We start from the raw sequence: 10,332 nt of genomic DNA, 5'->3' as shown, positions 1-10,332 counted from the left end.
ATCACTGTGGCTCTTTTACAAATGATACACAAACTCTTTGTTCATCAATCAGCACTTCATGTTTTATTCATTATTTACATATTCCTATTTTGTTTGGTTAATTGATCCAAAGCAAAAAAGACCTAGTATTCACAACATTCATATTACTTACTACTAATTAGTAAGGTCAAATAATTAGTAAGTTAATGATGAAAGAAGGTCACATCAGCACAACGACATTATATCACTCTTATTTCTAAGATTTAGCTTTTTTGTCATGTTTTGAGCAGGCGAGCATTCTGGATATCGTATTTCTAATTTCTGGTAACTTCAGGCCATACACAAGAGGATTCAGAATCGGAGGAATCAAAACAAACTCAAGTGACAGAATTACACCTAGAAATCGATTCACCTCTTCAACATTAATTCTGCTCAGGGCAACGTCACAAAACACAGTGATTGAATAACTGACAAATGTAACAATGTGTGGCAAACAGCTTTGTAGTACTTTGGTCTTGAATTTTAAACTGCGTTTTCTACACACCAAAAAGATTCGTACATATGTAAACAGGACAAAAGCTAAGGGAAGAAAAACTGTGCTTGTGGAAACAAGCATTCCAACAAGGTTATTGATCAGAGTAGCAACACATGACAGTTTGACAACAGGCCAGTTTGCACAAAACACCTTTGGTATCTTATTGCCACACAAAGGAAGCCTGGAGGACAGGTACACACAAACTGCAACAGAAATGGACGGAAAAATCCACGCTACCAAAATCAACTTAGACACCACCTTCAAGGTTATTTTGTTGTGGTAGTGCAAAGGCTGACATACAGCGACATATCGATCATATGCCATGATGCCTAAAATGGTGAGCTCATAGGATGCATAGGAGTAAATGATGTAGACCTGAGTTAAACATGCCGACCGTGAGATCATATGAGTATCAGACAAAAGGTCTCTGAGAAATCTGAGGAAGAAGCCAGCAGAGCCGTACATAGAGTTAATAGAGAGGCACATTATGAAAATATACATGGGCTCATGTAATTTTTTCTCTTGTGATATTGCCAGTATTATGACCAGATTAGCTGCGACAATAAACGCATACAGCAAGAAACACAAGAAAAATGTCGGGTAGCGGTAGCTGCCTAAGTTCACAAACATGGTGAGGTTAAAATAAGGGGGATTAGTATGATTTTCCATTTACCTCATAGACAGAGCCAGAGGTGGGTCAGTGATGAGAAAACTCTACAACAGTTACAGTGCAGCTGCCCCTCCCTTTGACCTGTTTAGTCATTAACTGAGAAAGTTACTGTGATAAATGATACAATACAATTATGAGTTAGAGCTATATACGTATGTTAATATACAGAAGTAAATATCATCAATTAGTAAGAAAGTGAATCAGAATAAAGTCTTTGATGTCCCTCTGCTCCTGAATGATCCTCAAGCTGGCTGTGTGTGGTCTGTGGCAGGGAAGGTTACCACTGGTTTCACTAAAGCAGCTGAGAGCCTCTTAAACTCGTCACACACACACTGTTATTACCTCATCACAGGCACCACTCCTTTGGGAAACTGGACATGAAAGTGTAAACATCTGTTTGCTCTCTAAGATTAAAAGCATTTACTGATCATAACAAACTTTTTTTTCAGATATGCTGCTGTTAATAATGATTCATACCATGTGTCACTCCTAATATAGGGTGAACACATTAATGTAGTTACATTTGAGTAATTATTATTATCATAATTATATTGGTTAAAAGATCGTTTGCGGTCACTTTTGTTGTCCTGGTACCCGTGAGGATGGTTCATCTTCTTATATTATCATATATTCATCTGCAGCAAATGTCTCCATATTTGGAAAAAAACATCTCTTATCTTATCTTATTCATTTTCATCTTATCTATCTTTCATGTCTAGTTCATGTTTTACACATTTGGGACCATTTTGAGTTTAACTTGAGCTGAGGTCACTTAAAATGACCTTATAAGATACTGAGAGGACCCTAAATTGTGCCATCAGTCATTTAATGTCTAAATATAGTAGAACCTTTTTTATATATTTTTTTTATATTTGCTGGACTACTGAGTCAACAAAAATTCACCAAGGACAGGACAATCTTCTCACTTGAAACAAACAAGTGAGAAGATTTTTGCTTTGTGACAAGGTGCATTACCATGCTGAAATAGCTGGTAGAAGACAGTACACCGTAGCCTTCAAGGGATGAACATGGTCTACAATAACACTCAGACAGACTGTTGCATTCAGAGCATGATTGATTGGTAGTAAGGGCCCCAGTAGCCTGGACTGTTGATACAAAGCAGGTTGGTTTAAGTGCTATCGATGCCAGATTCTGAGCTTGTCATCTGCAGCCTCAGCAGAAATCCAGATTTACATCTTTTCAGTCTTTGACTGTCCAGTGTTGGCAGTCTGTGTCCACTGCAGCTCTTAGCGGACAGAAGAGGAAGCCAACATGTTCTTCTACTCAGTGGCGGTTCGTCATACAGGGCGCTGGGGCGCCGCCCACCCTACAATTTTGAGATGAAAAAAAAAAAAAAAAAAAAAAAATGACATGTCAAAAAACATTATATATCAAATAATTTAATAAGAAATGTACTGTTTTAAAGCGTTAAATGTGTGCCGGAGACCGTAAGCCCCTGTCAAAAACCACTTAATATATTATATTTGGTAATATATTTGCCATTCGTTATCACTGAGAGAGAAGCCACTCCTCCCTGTGGGCGCCGGGCAAGTGGAAGTCTATGGAAGCCAACAAAAGGGGCAGGAACATTTGAGCAAGGACAGCTTCTCAATGGCGGATGACAGTTCGAGCCATGGGCGCACTTCACTTGCGCCTACAGCCAATGAAAGGGTTTCTTATACATCATGCTGACAGGACTGTCCAATCAGAGACCTTATCACTGATCTACAGGAGCTGCATAGTTAGCAGATACTTTTAATCTGCACGGAGGTGCAGCTCCGGTCCCGGAGCACTGAGTGAGACAGGTAGAGGACAGACAGTGGACAGATAGAATCATTGTTGTTTACTGTGTCGTGTGTGTAGTTTTATTGATCAGTAATAATCAGCTGAAATTTTTACCCACATGTTAACGTGCATGGGGACGTGCTCCTCCGGGACCGTCCCCGGGGACGTCCCGGTCTCGGTCACCTCCCGGAGCACCGGAGCACCTCCCCGGGGACCGGGACGTCCGGGACGACCGGGACGCGACCGGAGCACCTCCCGGAGCACCGTGCACCTCCCCGGGTGCACCTCCCTCCGGTGCTCCGGAGACCGGGACGTGTCCGGGGACGTCCCGGTCTCGGTCCGGGGACCGGGACCGGAGCACGCACCGGAGCACCTCCCCGGGGTGCTCCGGGGACCCGGGGACGTCCCGGAGACGGTCCCGGAGGAGCACGTTCCCGGGGACGTCCCGGACCGGAGGTCCCCGGAGTTTTTTTTTTCTCATTGCGGTGGGCTATTTAAACCGCGCCGCCCAAGTGCGCCCCCCCCAAAAAAAATGTCACCAGCCGCCACTGCTTCTACTGTTGTAGCCAAACCACCTCAAGACTGGACCTGCTGTTCATTCTGAGATTGTTTTCTGCTCACTGCAGTTCTGAAGAGTCTGAGCCACTGTAGATTTTCTGTCAGCTCCATTCAGTCGTTGGTCACCTGAGCATTGGCTCTACACTGAGTCCCACACCCTAGCATGTGTCTTGGGTACATAGACATTACTAGTCAGTACTTTTCAGTGTATTGTTAGTAACAGCGTTTTCATTGGACTTACTGGCAGTAAGATATATAATCAAATATCGCTACCCTCATCGTTCAATACAGTATGGTTAAACTTATAGAATGTGACTTTTGACTCCTGTTGAATGATACTCCAGTCACCAGATAAATATATTTAGGAAACAAATGCACACATCTAAAACCTTTTGGCATGATGTCCAATACAGAGATAACTGCTTAGACCAAAAGACTTCATAGTACGATACTGGTACCAAGTGCACAACAACAACTTTTGTTACTCAACTATAGGTTTAAAGACTGTGTAAGCCTTTAAAACTTTATGACCCTAATACACTTTTCAAAAGTTTCAAAAGAGCTGGCCATATTCCCCGAGTGATGTAAGGCTACTGCAATGTCTTGTGTTAGTCCCAGTTCCCTCTTCAATGCCCACCACTGAGATCCCTTGAGTATATTCACCACACTGCAAAAAAGGAATTTCAAGAAAGTAAAAAAAGCCTTGTATCAAGAAAATAAGTCTTATTTTTATCTTTTTTTTTGCTCAAAAAGAATATTAATCTTGTCAAGCATGTTTTGATTAGAAAAATTATCTCATTTTAAGAAAGTATGCCTTACTTTTTCTTGATTAGATATACCAGCTAATTTTGAGCTAGAATGAACCAGAAACAGAGTATAAAAATGTTTTACAATAAAACCCAGTGCAGTGACAAGATTATTTGCCTTATTTTAAGAGCAAGACCATTTGCACAACTTCTCAATTTAAGATTTTATTTTCATTGCAGGGCAGAACCTGCTGCTTCATATCTAACATATTAAGATGACAGCAGACTGGTCTGTACAACACACAACATAATACAAATAACCATGCTGAATGAAAACTGCATGGCCCATAAACAAAACAAAATGAAAAAACGGCCAAAATGATATGACCCTTGACTTAATTGCATCCTGAATCACAAAAGAACATGCAGTATCCTGAAGCATCTGCATCTGACTGCTAATTGATTGTTCATCTGAAGAAGAAAGAATCATGAAACAACAAAATTGACGGTCAAGAAGCACAGTTTGTGGCAAACACATTAAACAATGCGCCTTTTACAGTCCATCAGATGAGGCTCTGTGTAGCCCAAGCACATCTCCCAAATAATATTTTGTAGGGACATATGTCACATCCTTGGGAGTATAACTATAATATGGAGTGAAATCTACTAGATTATCAGATGCTATGAGTTCAGTTGCTTTTGCCATGTTTGGAATCTCTATTGTATATGCCATGTAATTTCCATCATAGTGAACAGTAGTATGCTGCTGCAACTCAAAACAATATAATGATGAGTTAATTTCATAGATATTACTCATAAGTCCAAACTCAGGTAAATCATTGGAATTAACAGCAGTTACAAGTAATGTCTTCTCCCGTATATATTTATTACCATTTAGATTAATCCATTTAACAGACACTGCATTGTCTATGTCATCAGTTCCAAGGAAAGCCCTTGTTTTTTTCTTTCAAATACGACATGTTGCGTATTTCTGAAGTTGGTCCCAATGCACACTCGTTAAAAAAAATTGGGTGTTCAGAATGACTTACATTTTGACAACATTCATACATTTGATTATGCCTTATTAAAGACTTGCAAACGTTTTGAAAATTTAGTTTTGAGGCCAACTTTTTGAACAAACAATGTTTTGATAAAAATCTCATGCACATGTGACGGACCATTGGTCCCAGGAGTTCTATCTGCGATGGAGCATAGATAGATAGAGTACTTTATTCATCCCCGAAGGGAAATTAAGTAAAGCATGAATCAAATAATGCATTTTTGGGGTAATGTTGTTATCAGGGAAAAGACTTTTCATATGTTTTAAATGCTGTTCAATTAGTCTTTTCAACTTGCTAATTGTCTGTAGATCAATAACAGGAGCAAACAAAATTTTAACAATTTCTATGAGTTCAAGAATTATTTTGTAGTATTCAGTATCTTTAGCTGTATCAATAAGAAATGGCAATATCTTCAGTAGAACAATCATTTGGCCTGAGGATTGCTTCAATTTATTATCACTTGAAGCTAATGTGCTGTAAGCTATAGGGCTTGGTTTGTCTCTGACATCAAGTGGAGAGTAGGGAAATCCAGTTAATGCAGTATTGAGAACATCCAAGTCTAGTTGACAAACAACGCGAAAATCTGGACTGCGACTATGAGCAGTATTAATATGACTCAATAAAGATTTGAGAGTGAGAGCCACGAACACAAAGCAAATAACAGCGCCAAATCATTTCCCCCGTTTTTGGCCTGAGTTAACTAGCTGGAGTCCGACCTGCGTTTTCCCCTGCTCTGTCTGAACCATCTGAACCAAGACCTGGTGATACGTCACGTGAAAAGGTAAAGGTACGTACCATAATTCAGTGTCTTATGACGGCAGAAACGACTTGTCATTTATCAATTATCACATGAGTGTGACTCGATTTTAAGAATTATAAAGTTATATGATCTTATTTAGATGAATATAATTTGTATAAATGCAAAATAAAGTAATTTAGTCTGAGTGCCCACCCCCGCTCCTTCTTGGAAGATGGTACAATCCACCCTGTTGCGCATGCGCTTTTTTTTTTTTTTTCCTCCGCTTGGAGTCCGTTGCAATTTGAATTCGGCCTACGCAGGAGATACTCCGAAGGACACCTGCTGCTGCTCGAATTGATTTTTCTCAAACGTCTATGGTGGATATCAGAGTCAAAAGATGGACAAACTGGACGAGGATGCAATTGCCACACTCACAGGTATGCTACAGGGGTTACTTTAATGTTGTACTGGCGTTCTTTACCTATCTTAACACTAGACGAAAAGCAGTATTATTGTCACAGTGAACCTCTACGGACAGGCCTAATCCCCTGCTGTAACCAACTGTTTCCATGATGTTACCTCGGCGTTCGCCAGTGAAGACAAGGTGGGTCTATCGGCGTTTGCGGACCTTAAGGGGGATTTGGAGAACAAAGGAGAGAGCCGCGGGGGGGCTCGCGCCGCCGCGCGGACCGATCGCGACGTGTGATCTAATTAGCATATGAATCGGAGTCCAGCCGCTGGCTAGAACCTCTCTCTACTCACCATTGGAGGAAACCACAGACCCTTGAAACTAATGTCACTCGTGATTGGCTGGTAGAAGTGTTGCTATTGGTCACCTTATGGGTCATTGCAGTGCACACGTGGGGTCACAGCATTCCGCACGTGGGGTAAGCCCCTCCCACACAATATTTATAATAAAAATGTATATATTAATATTTATTATTATTTATAAGTAAGCCTTTACCAAAAGCACTGCAGTTAATTAAAACTAAACATTCATGTGATGCTTGATGCTATAGGTGAACATATTGTACAGGGAACAAATGTGAACAAGGTATATGTGGAGTGAAAGCTTTATTTACATACAGCAAAAATATTGTACAAAATCTCAGACAGCAAAAATATTGTACAAAATCTCAGGTGAGGCTTGAAATGTTTCTCTGCAGCCTCTGGGTCATGACTTCTTTGTGGGACTCTTCTCCAGTGTGTAGACGTCTGTGGTGTGTAGCTGTGAGATCCAGTGTAGCTTCCAGTCTTATATGAAGTGTGGGACACAGGTCGGTGCACTCCTGGCTGTGGAAGGATGGATCCATGTCATCTGTCCCGCTTCAATCAGCTGTAAACACATTCAGTAAAATTAGCACAGTTCAATGACAACATACACCTTTACATGTAACTGGAAAATTATTTAATGAATATAACCTTACCCTCTTTCTTCTCCGACAACTCCTCAATGCTGATGTAAGGTCTGGTCGGATCATACCGGCTCATAGTGTGTCTTTGTACGTCATGGACAGGCAGCTGGAAAACAACACATGTAACATGACTTTATTATTAATAAACGGAAATAGCCGCGCTGCATCACCGTTGGAAGATCCACAGCAAAAAAACACCAAAACAATTCATAAACAGTTACTTACATTCAATGGCTTAATTTTCTGCACTTTAAATCCGGACTTTCAGCGTCTCAGCCTAACGCCTCTTTGTTTGTGTGTGGGGGGGGGGGGGCTGAGGCTGTGAAAACATACAGAAAAAAGTCACGTTGATGAAAAAACTTAACGAGAACAAACTGTTACATCTAAGTAATTCATACATATTTACACATGCACTAGATCTGCTCCAGCACTCGATGCTGTATTCGTATTTTAGCAACTTTCTCGCTATCCCAAAGAGTGGCGGACATGCTTTCAGATGTACCAGTTAGCTTAGTGGTTAGCATGGCGTCTCTAGCTCACCGTAACTCAGGGACTGTGCATCCGTCTTCTCCGCCTCGACTCGTCCACACCGGGCCCGCGGCTCTGCCTCCACACGCACTCATCTTCTCCTCCAGGGAACAGCGTCGTGTCGACTTCAGCAAGTTATTTACCCCGAAGACAGAGTCACTCGTACGGGACAAGCTAAACACGACCCGCTTCCTGTCTGCGGGACACTCGACGCTGCTGCACGGCGTTTACGAGGCTCTGATTGGACGAGTCCATCAGCTGATGACGCGAGCGGGTGACGTGAGCAGCGGTTACTTCATGGGATAAGTATTTGACTGAGGCCAGGTTTATTTTTTGTGGTGTTTAGTAAATTTACACACATGATTCACTCATGCTGTTCTGTGTTCGTAACCTTATAGTTGAATGCACTTATTGTAAGTCGCTTTGGATAAAAGTGTTGACTGTTTTAATGGAATACTGAGAAAGTTTAATAACAACAATTAGACAATTGAAGTTCAAATTATGAAGGAATTTAAGCTCTATATTGTGTCTCCTTTATATTTAAAATAATAATCAAACAGAGTGGAGATGTATGTTGTATCCAAACAGCCGGCTGCTGTGTTTTGTCACTGTGCAGTCCATGGGGGATTAAATATTACACTGAAAAAATAAATCATTAAATCAATGAATGTTTCATAGCAATTTTGAAAGTAGTGGTGAAAAGGTTCCATTTATAATTCATGGAACAGCTTAGTTTGCCATTGACATGTGAATTTGATGCCAGTATTTTGGGAGGACAGATATTTTTATGGAAAGCCAGTAGAAGTTTGGAGCTTACAGGACACATATGATCATACCCAGCATCATTTATTTGCTGGTAGAGGTGTGGTTTACACTTCCTCTGTGCATTTAACCAGCACAATTGAAAAAGTGACTGTAATCATGCCACTCTATACAGTTGTTGAGATTTAGGATTGTTTTGGATGACAATAAAAATTTGAAATAAAGTGCATTGTTTCATTTCTTTTGACTGCATTGACCTTTGTTCGTGGTATACAATATAATTCATTATAGCACACTTACTTACTTAAGAACAATTTAAAATTTCAGGTTTAATATTTATTTTAAGCCTGGTTTACTCAGCCAGATAGTTTGTTGGTGCCTCTAACACATTGGTGTTATCTGCTCTCAGGGAAACTGATTTGCATTTGTGAAGCTCAGAGCATTGTCATTTGCATGTGAAAGCGTCCTCTAGGAGTTGGAGCAGGGGGGGTCAAATCTCAACAGCTCACAGGCTTGACAACTGCAGGAACCCTGAGCGTTTCCTTTGCTGCCTGCAGATACGTGTGAAAGTCGTTAACCGAAGGATGTGCCAACACTTCTCTGCGACACAGATTGACACAAACACTTCTTTTCATGCAGTGTAACGAAGGATTTGCGGCTAATGGGCTAAAGTTTAGCAGCTAATCTACATCAAAAAAACGGCTGGTGTTGCATTATGATTCCCATCTAGAAATAGGTTAAGTCTAATTAAGCTTTGGGTCCATTATGTTAATATTAGGGGCTGTAAATGCTGAAAAAACAGCAACACCTGGTTGTAAAACGTTGAGGGTTAATTGATTAAGCAGTGCACATGCGCAGGCATGAGCCGGAGCCGTTGGAGCTTTTTTGCGCGCACAGGAACCCGGTAGGGCGGCCGCGATTCGTCGAAGTCATCGACGCATTTTTTTTTTTTAAACTGCCGGGCACATGCGCGGCTGGGGCAGCAGTCGCCCCGGCGCCCCCCCCCCTCCACGCAGCCGGAGACTCGGTGTGCGGCCCGCCTCAAGTTGTTTTTGGGGGGGGGGGGGGGTCCTCGTCCACGTCCACGGCGCATCAAGGCGTCGCTGGTGCGGGGGCTTCCTCTCTCTTGCACTGCGGGCCGGTGTCCGTCGCAGGTGCGGACGGCGGCCCGGCGCGGGTCGGGTCCTGCCCGCGTCACCTCAGCTAAGGCGCCCGCGGGGGGAACTCTTCGTTCGCGCTGGGGGGGGGGGGCGCTAGCCTGAGTGCAGAACATGTGGACGTGCTGACATTCTTACATTACAACACACATGTCTAACTGACGTTTGAGTCGGATTTTGAGCTGGAAACCATTGTTTCTTATACTCTAAACATGTTGCACTTTGTTTAATATGCACACCTAACTTTTTTTATTTTGATAAGGGGTTAAATAGAAACTTTATCTTTTTGAGTTGCACTGCTGACTTAACTTATAAGCCCTCTTTTTGATTTTTTTTTATCACGTTGGAGTTGCTAGTTTAAACCTACAGTTTTGCACTTTAATATTTGAGCCTTTGT

The 10,332-nt window shown here is 41.7% G+C and overlaps 1 protein-coding gene and 1 long non-coding RNA gene across 2 annotated transcripts; both read right to left on the bottom strand.

Annotated features, from left to right (window-relative positions):
• Window positions 1-235: 235 nt before the first annotated feature.
• Window positions 236-1,183, bottom strand: LOC133022147 (olfactory receptor 6N1-like). Its single transcript, XM_061089173.1, has one exon. The coding sequence runs from the start codon at window positions 1,181-1,183 to the stop codon at window positions 236-238; it is 948 nt and encodes a 315-aa protein (XP_060945156.1).
• A 6,008-nt stretch (window positions 1,184-7,191) lies between these two features.
• Window positions 7,192-8,570, bottom strand: LOC133021666 (uncharacterized). Its single transcript, XR_009682967.1, has 4 exons — window positions 8,029-8,570; window positions 7,714-7,807; window positions 7,501-7,594; window positions 7,192-7,409 (listed from the first exon to the last, which is right to left on the bottom strand). It is a non-coding gene; the product is annotated as an uncharacterized LOC133021666 (long non-coding RNA).
• Between the last annotated feature and the right edge of the window lie 1,762 nt (window positions 8,571-10,332).

Source organism: Limanda limanda, chromosome 16 (genome assembly GCF_963576545.1).
Source record: "Limanda limanda chromosome 16, fLimLim1.1, whole genome shotgun sequence".
NCBI lineage: Eukaryota > Metazoa > Chordata > Actinopteri > Pleuronectiformes > Pleuronectidae > Limanda > Limanda limanda.
This window is presented reverse-complemented; position numbering and strand designations above follow the sequence as displayed.

Bases quoted from the DNA above. Each gene is read 5' to 3' on its own strand.
- LOC133022147 (XM_061089173.1), bottom strand. From the start codon at position 1,183: ATGGAAAATCATACTAATCCCCCTTATTTTAACCTCACCATGTTTGTG.